At 36.0% G+C, this 16,430-nt stretch overlaps 1 protein-coding gene across 9 annotated transcripts in view; it reads left to right on the plus strand.

The window, feature by feature from the left end:
• Positions 1–16,430, plus strand: part of PCNX1 (pecanex 1) — a 172,350-nt gene that overhangs the window by 93,618 nt on the left and 62,302 nt on the right. For all 9 annotated transcript variants that reach the window (XR_007475658.1, XR_007475657.1, XM_004262188.3 and 6 more), the window contains 5 exons: positions 3,356–3,509; positions 11,370–11,402; positions 12,956–13,127; positions 13,652–13,762; positions 15,836–15,927. Coding sequence is in view for 7 of the 9 variants with exons in the window: in XM_004262188.3 (XP_004262236.2) it covers positions 3,356–3,509; positions 11,370–11,402; positions 12,956–13,127; positions 13,652–13,762; positions 15,836–15,927 (562 nt within the window). In the remaining 2 variants the exon portion in view is untranslated. The remainder of the gene's footprint in view (positions 1–3,355; positions 3,510–11,369; positions 11,403–12,955; positions 13,128–13,651; positions 13,763–15,835; positions 15,928–16,430) is intronic.

Below are 16,430 nucleotides of genomic sequence, written 5' to 3' on the forward strand. Positions count from 1 at the left end.
TAATAATAATGATGATGTATTGTGTGATTTATAAGATAAGTAAAAGTAAATTTCATGACAATAATAGCATAAATGACAGGAAGGGGCATATAAGAGTATACTCCTATAAGTTTCTTATACTGTATATGAATTAAATATAAGTTGCTTATACTGTATGTATACTTATACTATGTCACTTGAAGTAGACTGTCATAAAATGTATACTAAAGCAACTACTAAAGTAACAAAAGAAAGAGTTATAACTAGTAAGTTAAAAAAATAAAGGAGATAAAATAGATTCATAAAAATTACTCTCTTAATCTAAAATAAGGCAGAAAAGGAAAGAGATCAAAAACAGATTGACAGAAGATAAATGACAGTATGATAGTTGGAAAAGTCAGAAATTGTCAAATTTTAGAAGAAAAGCAAGACTCAATTCTTTGCTGCCTACAAGAAATGCACTTTAAATATAAAAACAAAAAATATACCATGCTAACACTAATCACAGTAAAGCTAGAGTGGCTGAATTAATGTCAGACAAAGTAGATTTCAAAGCAAAGAATATTACCAAGGTAAAAGGAGGTCATTTTATAATGGTAAATGCTCAATTAATGCATAGGATTTAACCATCCTAAATGTTTCTACATCTCAAACAGTGCTTTGAAGGAAAAGCTGATAGAAATAGGAGAAATGGATAAATTCACAATTATAGTTGAATTCAACACACCTCTCTCAATAATTGATAGAACAAGTATGTAGAAAATCAACAAAGATATAATTGTCAGCCAACCTAAGTTGATTGACATTTATGGAACACTCCACTCATAACCACAGAATACACATTCTTTTATGTGCACACAGAACATTTACCAAGATAGACCATATTCTGGGCCATAATATAAGGATCAAATTTAGAAGGATTTGAGTCCTACATAGTGTGTTCCTTGACCATGGAGTTAATTATAAATCAGTAACAAAAGAACCTTGGAAAATCCCTAAATATTTGAAAGCTAAATACACCTAAATAACTCATAGATCGAAGGACAAATCAAGAGGGAGATTAGAAAATATTTTGAACTAAATAAAAGTGAAACACAATCAGAATTTTTGTGATGCCACTAACACAGTACTTAGAAGAATTTATAGCACTGAATAAGAAGAAAAGTCAATTCAATGACTTCACCTTCCCCCTTAGGAAACTAGAAAAAGAAGATCACATTAAGCCTAAGAAAGCAGAAGAAAGAAAATCATAAAGAACAAAGCAGAAATCAGTGAGGACACAGAAGACAGTAGAGAAAAATCAAGGGAACCAAAAAGCTCAATTAAAGTAATATACTTTAGCCAGGTTGATCAGGACAAAAAAAGTTACAGATTACCAATATCAGGAATGTGAGCTAGGGTATCACTACAGATTCTACAGGTAATAAATGGATAATAAAACATTATGAGCAGCTGTATGTAAATAAATTTGACAGGGGACAAATTTCTTGAGAGATAAAAATTATCAAAGTTCTGAAAGAAATACAATATCTTCATGTTCCTATATCTATTAAGTAAATGGGCATTGTAGTTAAACACCTTCCCATAAAGAAAATTCCAGGCCTAGATAGTGCCAAAATAATATCCCGAATCAGTGAAGTGGAGAAAGGATAAGCTTTTCAACAAGTGGTGCTAGAAACATTGGATTTCCATATGCAAAAAAAAAAAGAAGAAAAGAAAAAGAAAGGATTTGTTTTACTACCTTGCATCATATTACAAAAATTAACTCAGAGTGGATCATAGGCCTAAATGTGAAATCTAAAACATAAACTTCAGAAAAATGCAAAACGTAGGAGAAAAGATTTGTGACCCTGGATTAGGCAAAATTGCACAGATGTGACATCAAAAACAGATCAATGAAAAAACAAATTGATAAATTGGATTCATCAAAATTAAAAACTAACAAAAGCCAAAGGGAGAGCATGTGTTCAGTGACAAGCGACATGGACAGAATATAGTGTAACAGGGCTGACAGGGATCATTGGATTCGGCAAATCTGGAATTCCACAACTGCCATATAAGAACAAATGAAAATACCAGTGTTTCATTTATTGATTTGAAATTACTATTGAACTTGTTTTAATCTGGGAGAACTATCAAGTGAAATAGTACAGAGATGTTTGTGAATTTTATTTTTTAGGTCAATTGATTATAAATTGCGCATTGATGTAATATAAAGAAATAAAAATCTTTTTATGATTATGAAAACAATTCTTTATTAAATATGTAGAAAGATTTTAAGACAGAGGCCAGCCCAAATCCTTCCACCCAGAGAGAACCATTATTAGTAGTACCAATTGATATATTGTCTTTTTAAACCTGTATATGTATGTTTCTTAAGTAATAGAACTTGTATCTTCGTATACAGTTTTGTGTCCTCCTTTCTTTGTATAGCAAATGTACTGAGCATGTTCCTGTGTCAGTATATATTCTTTAAAATCAAGAGTTTTAGCACATACTTAACATTTTGTGAATAAAATATCCCCAAGAAGTGAGATAGATTCTTATTTTTTGGCATGATTTATAAAAGTCATCTTCAGGGACTTCCTTGGCAGTCCAGTGGTTAAGACTCCACTCTTCCAATGCAGGGGGTGCAGGTTTGATCTCTGGTCGGAGAACTAAGATCCCATATGCTGTGCAGTGCAGCTAAAAAATAAAATAAATTAAAAAAAATTATCTTCATTGCTGTATGTAGTATGTTGAACATCGTACTGCTTCTTTTACAGTGTCAGTTTAGTAAAATATAGAATTGTCTGAGTAACTTTGATAGAGGCAGCATTGATGGTCTATCACTGCCTTCATTCTCAGCATATGTAAGAGCCTGTGTTTAAGTAATTTTAGTAAGATTTCTGATTATTTCAGATGATTTAGACATGGGAAATGAAACCACTTGGTATCAAAATTTGGTTACAAACTTTGTCATATAAATGTTTCCAATTTAATTTTCTAGAAACTCTTTTGAGATTTTGTTTTTCGAACTTGTTTCTTTGTATATTTCCTTTATTTTCCGTTCAGTTATTTGGCAACAGACTTGACAGAGAAGCAGATGATAAGAAGAGTAAAGTTATAACATAGAAATTGAAACTGTATTATGTATTATAATAAGAAATTCACAATCCACTGTAGCATGCTTTATTTGCACATAAGAATGTGTGCCAGTTTTCCATCTAAACTGAACATACTTTTTCAGTATGATTCAAAACCTTGTTCAAACCCAGTACTAAAAAAAAATCTTAACAAGTATAGTATGAACTTCATATTGATGTCTTCCCTTTTTGCACTCTGATTAATTTCTTGTAATGATGATATACTTACTCATACATTTTTCTGTCTACAGAAATCGTGAGATCCTGGAGAATGTGTTAGCTGTCATCTTGGCTATTCTTGTGGCTTTTTTGGGATCTATTCTTCTCATACAAGGCTTCTTCAGAGATATCTGGGTCTTCCAGTTCTGCCTGGTGATAGCCAGCTGTCAATATTCACTACTTAAGGTACCAGCATCTCCCTTCTCTTCAGACTTTAGCATCATAGTTATGTTAAAAAGCAGAAGGTTTTGTATCACTCATTGAATTATAGTAAGAATATAATTTTTAGATTTATTTTCCTTGGACGTTTACGTTAAGATTGGGAAAGGAACAAAAGGGACATGTAAACTTTAAAAAATAATGACATATGAATGAAGCTTCCTAAAAACTTTTTTTGTATTAAAATAAAAAAATAAGAATTCGAATTCTTTTTTTCTCTCTCTCTTTTTCTTTTCTTTTTTTGTTTTTTTTGGCCATGCCACATGGCTTTCTGGATCTTAGTTCCCCAACCAGGGTTATAACCCAGACCCTGGCAATGGAAGTGTCAGGTCCTAACCACTGGACCGCTAGGGAATTCCCAAGAATTCGAGTTCTTGAAATTCATTTGATAAATTAAAAATTAAAAGAAAATGAAACTGTCCTACTCTCATATTTTAAGTCTTCTATTATGTAGGTGAATTTACTAAGATCCATCATTGGTAGATAGAATAATGTCAAAACTAGCATATACATTCTTTGTGGACACGGAGCAGAAGATCAGTGTCCCTTTGCTTTTGTTTAAATAATGGTTCTAAAATACCAAATGTTATCAATTTTAAGCTTTCCATAAATGGGAGAATCAAATACCAAATTTTTCACTTTCCATGCCACATCAGCGTGCCCTGGTAACATGGACTGTTTTCTTTCCTTTCTTAGCCAGTACTGGTTATTTGCCTGATACATACTCACATGCAGAACCCTCTCCCATCCTGAAGACTATTTGTTTAGTTCTGTTTATACCATCAGCTATCCTTTCTCTTTTCTCTCTCCATTTATAGACATCTGGAGTAAACCACCTTTGTCAACTGCTCCATTTCTTCAAGATCCATCCATACTCTTTTCCTCGTTACAGTATTGAAATTACAGTCTTTGTGGGCTAATAATCTCTAATTGCCAAATCTACGTTCTTAGTCTTCATTCTCTGTGAGTGCTGCATCATTTAAATAGCTGTGAATACTTTCTTCCATTTTTATGTTTTCCTCATTGCCGATCTGTTACTTTATACTACCCTCATGATTATGCTACTTTGCAAGTAACTTTATTTTCCTTTGTTGATGCCTCTTTGTTCTTTTGACTACCTCTTAATTTACAAGAACTCTCTAGGGTTTTATTTGGCCCTCTTTTCAGTTTGTAATTCCTTGCCAGTGAAGTCATCCTCTTTTATTACTTTGTTGCCCCTGCTGTATATGAATTATGTCCAGATTTATGGCACAGTCTTCACCTTTCTTGTAAGGTTTAGTCCTATATATCTGACAGGCAGCTGGGCACATTCTGAAAATGGCACATCATCATCTTCTGATATTTTCCTTTCCCAGTTCCTTTGCTTTTTCTTTTTTTTTAACACCTTCTTTGGAGTATAATTCCTTTACAGTGTTGTGTTAGTTTCTGCTGTATAACAAAGTGAATCAGCTATACGCATATGTACATACCCTCCATCGTGCGTCTCCCTCCCATCCTCCTTATGCCACCCCTCTAGGTGGTCGCAAAGCACCGAGCTGATCTCCCTGTGCCATGCAGCTGCTTCCCACTAGCTATCTATTTTACATTTGGTAGTGTGTATATGTCCATGCCACTCTCTGACTTCGTCCCAGCTTACCCTTCCCCCTCCTCGTGTCCTCAGGTCCATTCTCTACATCTGCGTCTTTATTCCTGTCCTGTCCCTAGGTTCCTCAGAAACTTTTTTTTTTTTTTACATTCCATGTATATGTGTTAGCATATGATATTTGTTTTTCTCTTTCTGACTTACTTCACTCTGTATGACAGACTCTAGGTCCATCCACCTCACTACAAATAACTCAATTTTGTTTCTTTTTATGGCTGAGTAATATTCCATTGTATATATGTGCCACATCTTCTTTATCCATTCATCTCTTGATGGACACTTAGGTTGCTTCCATGTTCTGGCTATTGTAAATAGTGCTGCAATGAACATTGTGGTACATGACTCTTTTTGAATTATGGTTTTCTCAGGGTATATGCCCAGTAGTAGGATTGCTGGGTCATATGGTAGTTCTATTTTTAGTTTTATAAGGAACCTCCATACTGTTCTCCACAGTGGCTGTATCAGTTTACATTCCCACCAACAGTGCAGGAGGGTTCCCTTTTCCCCGCACCCTCTCCAGCATTTATCGTTTGTAGGTTTTTTGATGATGGCCGATGCAAATGCAAAGGATTAATCTCCAAAATATACAAGCAGCTCATGCAGCTCAATATCAAAAAAACAAACAATCCAATCCAAAAATGGGCAGAAGACCTAAATAGACATTTCTCCAAAGAAGATATACAGATTGCCAACAAACACATGAAAAGATGCTCAACATCACTAATCATTAGAGAAATGCAAATCAAAACTACAATGAGGTTATCACATTGATAGGCATATACTGAAGAATCCTTGCATTCCTGGAAAAACCCCACTTGATTATGGTGTATGGTCCTTTTAATGTGCTGTTGGATTCTGTTTGCTAGTATTTTGCTGAGGATATTTGTATCTGTGTTCATCAGAGATATTAGCCTGTAGTTTTCTTTTTTTGTGACACCTTTGTCTGGTTTTGGTATCAGGGTGATGGTGGCCTCATAAAATGAGTTTGGGAGTGTTCCTCCCTCTGCTATATTTTGGAAGAATTTGAGAAGGATAGGTGTTAGCTCTTCTCTAAATGTTTGATAGAATTCGCCTGTGAAGCCATCTGGTCCTGGGCTTCTGTTTGTTGGAAGATTTTTAATCACAGTTTCAATTTCAGTGCTTTTGATTGGTCTGCTTATATTTTCTCTTTCTTCCTGGTTCAGTCTCAGAATGTTGTGCTTTTCTAAGAATTTGTCCATTTCTTCCAGGTTGTCCATTTTATTGGCATAGAGTTGTTTGTAGTAATCTCTCATGATCCTTTGTATTTCTGCAGTGTCAGTTGTTACTTCTCCTATTTCATTTCAAATTCTATTGATTTCAGTCTTCTGCCTTTTTTTCTTGTTGAGTCTGGCTAATGGTTTACCAATTTTGTTTATCTTTTCAACAAACCACCTTTTAGTTTTATTGATCTTTGCTATTGTTTCCTTCATTTCTTTTCCATTTATTTCTCATCTGATCTTTATGATTTCTTTCCTTCTGCTAAATTTGGGGTGTTTTTGTTCTTTCTGTAATTGCTTCAGGTGTAAGGTTAGGTTGTTTATTTGAGGTGTTTCTTGTTTCTTGAGGTAGGATTGTATTGCTATAAACTTTCCTCTTAGAACTGCTTTTGCTGCATCCCATAGGTTTTGGGTCATCATGTTTTCATTGTCACTTGTTTCTAGGTATTTTTTGATTTCCTCTTTGATTTCTTCAGTGATCTCTTGGTTATTTAGTGCTGTATTGTTTAGCCTCCACCTGTTTGTGTTGTTTACAGTTTTTTTCCTGTAATTGATATCTAGTCTCATAACATTGTGGTTGGAAAAGATACTTGATATAATTTCAATTTTCTTAAATTTACCAAGGCTTGATTTGTGATCCAAGATATGGTCTATCCTGGAGAATGTTCCATGAGCACTTGAGAAGAAAGTGTATTCTGTTGTTTTTTTTGGATGGAATGTCCTATAAATATCAATTAAGTCCATCTTGTTTAATGTGTCATTTAAAGCCTGTGTTTCGTTATTTATTTTCATTTTGGATGATCTGGCCATTGGTGAAAGTGGGGTGTTACAGTCTCCTCCAATTATTGTGTTACTGTCAATTTTTCCTTTTATAGCTGTTAGCATTTGCCTTATGTATTGCAGTGCTCCTATGTTGGGTGCCTAAATATTTACACTTGTTATATCTTCTACTTTGATTGATCCCTTGATCATTATGTAGTGTCCTTCTTTGTCTCTTGTAATAGTCCTTATTTTAAAGTCTGTTTTGTCTGAAATGGGAATTGCTGCTCCAGCTTTGTTTTGATTTCCATTTGCATGGAATATCTTTTTCCATCCCCTCACTTTCAGTCTGTATGTGTCCCTAGGTCTGAAGTGAATCTCTTGTAGACAGCATATGTACGGGTCTTGTTTTTGTATCCATTCAGCCAGGCTATGTCTTTGTTTGGAGCATTTAATCCATTTACATTTAAGGTAATTACCGATAATGTATGTTCCTATTATCATTTTCTTAATTGTTTTGGGTTTGTTTTTGTAGGTCTTTTCCTTCTGTTGTTTTCCTGCCTAGAGAAGTTCCTTTAGCATTTGTTGTAAAGCTGGTTTGGTGGTGCTGAATTCTCTTAACTTTTGCTTACCTGTAAAGGATTTAATTTCTCAAACGAGTCTGAATGAGATCCTTGCTGGGTAGAGTAATCTTGGTTGTAGGTTTTTCCCTCTCATCACTTTAAATATGTCTTGCCACTTCCTTCTGGCTTGCAGAGTTTCTGCTGAAAAATCAGTTGTTGACCTTATGGGGATTCCCTTGTATGTTTTTTGTTGTTTTTCCCTTGCTGCTTTAATATTATTTCTTTGTATTTAATTTTTGATAGTTTGATTAATATGTGTCTCAGCGTGTTTCTCTTTGGGTTTATCTTGTATGGGACTCTCCTTGTTTCCTGGACTTGATTGACTCTTTCCTTTCCCATGTTATCGAAGTTTTCAACTATAATCTCTTCACATATTTTCTCAGACACTTTCTTTTTCTCTTCTTCTTCTGGGACCCCTATAATGCGAATGTTCATGCGTTTAATGCTGTCCCATGGGTCTCTGAGACTGTCCTCAATTCTTTTCCTTCTTTTTTCTTTATTCTGCTCCCTGGCAGTTATTTCCACCATTTTATCTTCCAACTCACTTATGCTTTCTTCTGCCTCAGTTATTCTGTTATTGGTTCCTTCTAGAGTATTTTTAATTTCAGTAATTGTGTTGTTCATCACTGTTTGTTTGCTCTTTAGTTCTTCTAATCCTTGTTAAATGTTTCTTGTATTTTCTCCATTCTGTTTCCGAGATTTTGGATCATCTTTAGTATCATTACTCTGAATTCTTTTTCACGTACGTTACCTATTTCATCTTCATTTATTTGGCCTTGTAGGTTTTTACGTTGCTCCTTCATCTGTAACATATTTTTTGTTGTTGTTGTTGTTGTTGTTGGGTGGTGCTGTATTCCTGTCTTACTGGTTGTTTGGCCTGAGACATCCAGCACTGGAGTTTGCAGGCAGTTGGCTAGAGCTGCGTCTTGATGCTGAGATGAGGACCTCTGGGAGACCTCACTCCGATTGATATTCCCTGGGGTCTGAGGTTCTCTGTTAGTGTGGTTTGGACTCAGAGCTCCCACCACAAGAGCTTGGACCCAACGTCTGGCCTGGGAGCCAAGATCCTGCAAAATTTGTGGCGTGGTAAAAAAAAGAGATAGAAAACAGGAAGAAAGAAAGAAAAAAAAGGATCAGTACAATATCAAAGAATAAAAAACAAAATAAAATTAGAACGTTAAAAAATATATTAGGAAAAATAAAAGTATAATTGAAACAACTGCAACAGGGTAAAATAAAACCACAGCAGAAAAAAAGGGTGGAGGGTACAAGTGAAAAGGAGAGATCACTAACAAAGGATAAAGAATAAAATAAAATTAGGAAAATAAAAGATTTATTAGGAAAAATTAAAAAATCAACAACAATGAATCAACAAGGTAAAACAGAACCCTAATCTCAAAGAGGAAAAAAGAAAAGAAAAAAAAAAAGCCTTGTCTATGGGGGTGGAGTTTAGTTGGGGGGTGGAACTTAGGCAGGGGTTGGGTTTAGGGTGGGGTGGGACATAGGCGGTTGGGGGAGATGATGTTTGAGCGTGGGGCGGGGCCTAGGCAGGGTGACGTTCAAGTGTGGGGCGGGGCCGCTGCTTAGCACCTGGCAGAAGGGGAGAGGCAGCACGTGGAAAGGACAGCTTCTGGAGAGTGGAGTTCCGGAGTTTGGAGGTAGGGCCCTGAGTGAGCGTGTGTGGGTGGGGTTTAGGCCCAGCTCGATGGAGGGGGTCTCCGAGTGTAGAGGTGGGGCACTGGGTGGGGGTGTTGGTGTGGGGCTTGGGCTCTGAATGGCAGGAGGGAGGCTCTGAGGGCAGAGGATTAGATCCTGGAGCCCAACAGGCTTCCCAGTGCCTAAGTGGACAGGGAAAGCACTGGCCCCGTTCCCTTCTGTTCCTTCGTGCACCTCCCCCACCATCTCTCCCAGGGTCTCCCCCGTTGCTGCTGGACCCCTAACTGTGGGTGTGTCCTGCTGGGTGTAGGAACTCCTTACCTCCCCCAGACACCCCTCAGGGGTGCCAGTCCCAGAGGTCTGGCCTTTACTTTTGCTCCCCCTTCCCTCCCTCCCACTCCCTCAGGACCCACATGGCTGGAGGGGGCCTAGGTGGGCAGAGGATCAGGCCCGGCATCTCAACAGGTTTCTGGGGGTCCAAGTAGGCAGGGGAAAGCTGGCCATGCTCCCTTCTGATCCTCTGCCCTCCCAATGGTTCCCCAGTTTCCCCCTTTGGGCCTGGGATCCCTTCCCCTCCCCCAGCCACCCCTCAGGGGTGCCAGCCCCACCCTACCTCTACTTCTTCTCCCCCTTCACTCCCCCCACGTGCCACGTCCTACCCGGTCACTTGGGGTTCCTTCCGTCCCCTTAGGTGCCCTCCCCCGTGGGTGCCTGGCAGGTGCCCAGTTCTGAGGAGACGAGAATTCCGCTTCCTCCTAGTACGCCATCTTGACTCTGCTCCAGTTCCTTTGCTTTTGATAGTTGTATACCAACCCAGATCTTAGAGCCTCTGCTCCTTCTTCTTCACCTCTAATGACAGTGACTAAGTCCCTCTGATTAAATTTGGTGATTCTGTGTTACAATTTCTGGCCTTTCTTCTTGCTTTTCATTTCAGTTCCCCTTAATCCATCCCTTTATTGCCCCAAGCCATTTAAATTCATTCCCTGGATCCAATGTCCCTTATCCTGTTAATTTTGTCCACTGCTTAATATGGTTAGATATGGAAAAGGCAAAGGATGACTGAGATTTTTAAAACTATTTCAGATTTTTAAAATCCAGTTGACTAGAAGAATAGTAATATCATAAACAGAAATAAGAAAGGCGGGAACAGAGCTTTAGGAGGATAGATGTTCGAATTGAAAGAGTTTAAAGATTGTCTGGTCTCGTATCCAGCCAGGGGCCACATGCCAAACTCAGTGAGTTTAGTCCAATGTAGACTTGTAGGATGGTGATAGACCATCCTAGTGAAACTGTTTGGTATGCTATTGAAAATGAACAGCAACTTTGGAGAAAAGTCATGATTTGGGAGGTAGCTGCACTATACATTTTGAACATTTTTATGGAAAGTTGTTAAAGTCTCTTAGAAGGATACAGCTTAACTAATTTGATGAGTTTGATGTGAAAATGTAGAGAATATATTTAACACAACTACCATTGAATTGTTTAGTAAGTTTGGAATTTGTGGGCAGAACTGGAATCCTTCTTTTAAGCTAACCCATATTTTGTGCATTTCCTGAATGGAGTGATGTTGCCGTGAGAAAGCATTCTACCTTAACTGTACTTAGGTGTTGGAATGAGCCAAGTAGTGGGATGGATCTGTCTGCTATATGCCACTTCAGAAACATTAAGCTAGATGCAGATTATTAATTAATCATAGTCAGTGTAAGAGTTAGGAAAGATTTGAGATGTTTTAATATCAGTGACCTCAGTATCTGGAGCTGATGTTTTGTCTTCTGTTGATGTTTCAACAGAATTAATGTAGGTCATTTCTTAGCTATGGGATATTTACTTGAAATTATTTTGGGCATTTTGGAAGTTAATGTAAAATTACCAGGTCTTCAGTAGTATAATCTGTCTGTTTCTTTTTTAGAGTGTCCAACCAGATTCTTCTTCTCCCAGACATGTAAGTCACTCTAATACACCTGTAACTTGTGTTTCCTTAACATTCCTCAAAGCCTTTTTTTGGTCATATGTCAGACTGAACTAAGGTTTATGTTATTATTTTCTCACTGGCAGTAGAAAGTCCCTGATGGTGCATTTGTTCTTTTTAGCCTCCTTTAATCTAGAGCAGTTCCTCAGTATTTGTCTCACACAATATTGACATTTTTAATGGGTACAGGCCAGTAATTTTGTAGACGGACAATCTTCAATTTGACTTTGTCTGATATTTCTTCTTTATTAGATACAGGCTGTGCTTTTTTGGTAGGAATATTACAAAAATGCTGTGTTCTTCCTAACTCATCATATCCAGACGCACATAATGTCAATTTATGCTTTTACTGGTGATGTTAACTTTGATTTTTTTGGCTAAGGGTAGTGTATGCAGTGTTTTTGAAACACTGCAATGTTAACATTTTGGGCTGGATAATTCTTTGTTGAAAGTTGGGGGTGGGGAGGATCTGTCCTGTGCATTGTAGGCTGTTTAGCATTATCTCTGACTTCTACCCATTAGATGCCAATAGCACCCTCACCCCAACTGTGACAACCACAATGTCTTCAGACATTGCCATATGTTCCCTGGGGGGCAAGGGGTTCTCCCTTGAGAACCAATACTCTACTGAAATGTTACCATTTTTCTCTTGTAGTTAATAAGTATACCATAGGAGATACTTTGAGATTGTGTATATGTCCTGTTGCCCTGCAAACCTCTGCCCAGTTGTTTTTAGTATCTATTGATGTTTCTTGCCTGAATCAGTTATCATTTGATGGTTGCCAAATAGTGATTTTTTTAGTTCCATCAGACCTTCTACATTTATAAGTTGACTTTTTACTGTAAGAACTTTCCCTTTTTGTTTGTATTGGTGTGGATTCATGGATTCTTATTTTATTAAATGGACAGTAATGTTACTATCATTATTTTGATGCTCAAATTGTTCCTGATTTGGCCATTGGGAGCCCATCAAGCTGCCTTCTGTGTCCTTTTGACATACCTTCATCATTTTAAAAGTACTTTCTTCCTTTTGGGCACAATTATTTGTTCCAAGCTCATCTTATACTTTCCCGACCCTGGCCTGAAACCAGCCTTTTCTCTGTGGATCCTTAGTTCTTTTTAGTGGATAATGTTATTTATAAACTAAGAGCTGGATGCTAGTAATCTTTATTACTAGAATGTCATTGCTTCTAGGTCCTCTCAGTGGATAAAGCTAGAAAAATACATGTATACACTTAACATACACACATACATGTATATACACACATTTATTCTTATACCTATCTATTTATATGCATATTAAAAATACTGAGTTCATACTGAGACTTAATTTCAATCAATTATCATGGGGTTTATTCTGTTCTTCCTCCTATCCTTATTTGTAATTCCCTTCTGCCACAGTCAGAAATCTGACCTCCATATGGAAGCATTTTGAATCCTTAGAATATAAGCCATCAAAGATCTCAGTAGCTAGTTGTGACACTTCAAATTAAATAAACTGACTTCTTTTTTAATATCATTTTCAGGGTCATAATCGTATCATTGCCTACAGTAGACCAGTTTATTTCTGTTTGTGTTGTGGTCTTATTTGGCTCTTGGATTATGGTAGTAGAAACCTTACTACAACCAAGTTCAAATTATACGGAATAACTTTCACCAATCCGCTGGTGCTTGTATCAGCCAGGGATTTAGTTATAGGTGAGTCATCTTTAAAGTATCTTAGATCTTAATGTTAATTTATTTGTATACAAACCATTCACTGATAAATAGATCAATTATATAGATAAAAATAGTTTTACTGGGTTTATTTTGCTGTTTATTGCCATCCTCTCAGTGAGGAACAAAACTATAGGGCTGTTAGGAATGAAAAAAGCTAATGATGAACAAATATTATGGTAATTCTTCTGTTGTTGAAGCAGATGGAATGAAAGATTTCCTTTGGATCTCAGGTTCCTATTATGTGAAAACAGTTGAATTAATTTTAAAAGCTGTTGTTTATAGTTGGAAAGATTATTTAATATTCAGGCAGTTATCTAGAGAGAAATAACTTAAAATGGTATATTTTAAGAAATTTGGTTTGTAGTTTTAAGCAACTTTAAGAAACTAGCGTAGTAATTTATATTAATTTTGGGTTTCTTTTTATCATTTATTTTATGATCTTAGATGAACAAAAGGATGGATGTGATATACTGTTTTTAACTTGCTTTTCTTTCCTTCTATAGTGTTTACACTCTGTTTCCCAATAGTATTTTTCATTGGTCTCCTGCCTCAGGTGAATACATTTGTAATGTACCTTTGTGAACAATTGGATATCCATATCTTTGGTGGTAATGGTGAGTACTTCTTTATAAAAATTACAGTTTACAGTATTACTTTTACAGATCACTAAGTAATAAACTGAACATTAAATTACTTTTCCGGTTTTTATTTTAGAATTGTAATTAGAAAGAAAAAGGCACTTATTTAATAATTACAGACAGAACAGGAATTAATTTGTAGATAGGAAAAAATAGTCAAGGCTGCTACTTTAGGGAAAGATCCAGGGATAATGGAGTTGATTTGTAAGTGGTAAAATACTGTCATCTTAAAGTAAAAGTTATAGTGAGTTTACATGGAACCTGAATAGACTTAACGAAATATTTATAGAAGATCAAATAGATTGAGCTCTGATACATGGCATTATATTTAGATTTTGAACTAGTGTATGCATTTGATAGTCTATATATTTGGTTTCAGAGCTTTATTTTATCTTTAGAATGGGAACACCAAAACCAGAATGCTTTTAGTAAAAGCATTTTACTGAATAAAACTTTTAGAAATATCTCTGTTTTTAGAGTAGGATATGTGGATATGAATTGATATTCTTAGAAATGTATTCCCTGTTACATGTACATTTTATTTTCAAAATAAGTAAGACTATACCAAAATTACCCTGGAATAATGTTTTGCAGAACTTGAAAATTACACTTTGGGCAGCCACCATGGTTAAAATATACCCTTATTTATAAAGTTTAACCATCTAACATCTTATTGAAAGATGAGTGTACAACTGTAGAAAAAAATATGAAAGGGAAAGAAATGACTGAACTTTATAGTTTATTTCTATCTATACTTCACATTTGCAGTCCACATCTTCCAAGTATATGCATTGAAATTATCTCTACTGATAAAATGTTGATATTATGGTTTAAATTTTAAATAGAAGCTAAGCTTCTTCTATGTCACTATGTATCTAGAGCGTTTTTATTGTTTTGAAAATTTGAAGGGGTGTGAATTAAGACTGGGCTGGGCTTCAGCATAGCTTAATGGGTAGAAAACAATTTCAGTATTTAGGGGACTATTATAGGTGCTATATTAATCTAAATACTATGCAGAAGGTTTAGTGTAGGTAATTTATAATAGTGAGCTTCGTCATAATTTACAAACTTGTGCAAGGTGTTAGGTTTTTAATATCTCCTAAAGAAAAATTTTTCTTGTAGAGTTCTTTTATGGTCACCATATAAAATTACTATTAAAGTCTGTTATCTTAGCCATCCTCTATTCCTTATTATTAGTAATCCCATTAGATCTATTTTTTGTTATTGTTAGCAGTTAGATCATTACTCTTTTGTGAGAATTGATTAACACATGGGAATATACATTTATTTCTGTGGGTAACACAAGTTCTGTTTACATAGACAGTCTACATAATACATTTCTAGCTTCTTTTCAGGCTCTGCAAGCTTCGTTTTCCCATACTTTTATAAATAATAAGATATATTCTTGAAGCATAATATAGGTACAGTTTTTTTCTGCTGTAGATAAATGTTTATTACTTCCAAGGGGAATATATTTTACCTTGTATCAGAAATTGTTGATAGTAAACCTTTGTCGTTTCAATTTTTTTTTATATAAATTTATTTATTTTATTTTTGGCTGCGCTGGGTCTTCGTTGCTGCGCGCGGGCTTTCTCTAGTTGTGGTGAGCGGGGGCTACTTTTCGTTGTGGTGCGCGTGCTTCTCATTGCGGTGGCTTCTCTTGTTGTGGAGCATGGGCTCTAGGCACGTGGGCTTCAGTAGTTGTGGCACATGGGCTCAGTAGTTGTGGCTCGCGGGCTCTAGAGCGCAGGCTCAGTAGTTGTGGCACATGGGCTTAGTTGCTCCGTGGCATGTGGGGTCTTCCCGAACCAAGGCTCGAACCCGTGTCTGCTGCATTGGCAGGCGGAATCTTAACCACTGTGCCACCAGGAAAGTCCTCAGAATTTTTTGAAAGGAGAGGATGAAGAAACAAGTTTTATAAATCAAACGAGTAGATATTTAGTTATAGTTAATAGCATACCATTTTAAATACTTTTCAGTGACCTTTTAAAGTATGTTTTCTCCATAAATGTTTATAAATGTTGATTTCATTTTCCCTTTCCTGTCTAGCCACTACAAGCCTGCTTGCAGCACTTTACAGTTTCATCTGTAGCATTGTGGCAGTAGCCTTACTATACGGATTGTGTTACGGCGCCTTAAAGGTGAGCAATACATGTAGTATGTTGTGTCTTTAAGGCTACTTTTCTATATTAAGATTGTTTTAAATTAACTAATGAGTTTTTTCCTGGTATCTCTTCAGCATTAATTTTCATGGTCTTCCTTTGTTGAGCATTATTCTTATTCTCATTTAGTTTGAATTTGAAAGCAATTTCATAGTTAATCATTACTAAAGGAAAATCCTTTTCCATGTAGTAATCATAGGTTAATATTAGAAACAGATTAGTAAAAACTCGGCTGGTCTGGGATAGAGGTGGGCATAGTAATAACAGAATATGAAATTAATTTTAGGTTTCTACTTAAGAATATATGTAACTACTCTTCACATCAAGATTTTTTAAAACTTAGGAGAAGTTGTTCAAGGACTGCAATTTGAAATACAGTCTAGCAAAAATTAACACACTGAAATTTAATGTCATTATTGGTTTAGAAGAATCTGGACGAGCCTTATTAGTTCCATCTTAAAACAATTGTCACCAAATTATAA

Source organism: Orcinus orca, chromosome 2 (genome assembly GCF_937001465.1).
Source record: "Orcinus orca chromosome 2, mOrcOrc1.1, whole genome shotgun sequence".
Taxonomy (NCBI): Eukaryota; Metazoa; Chordata; class Mammalia; order Artiodactyla; family Delphinidae; genus Orcinus; species Orcinus orca.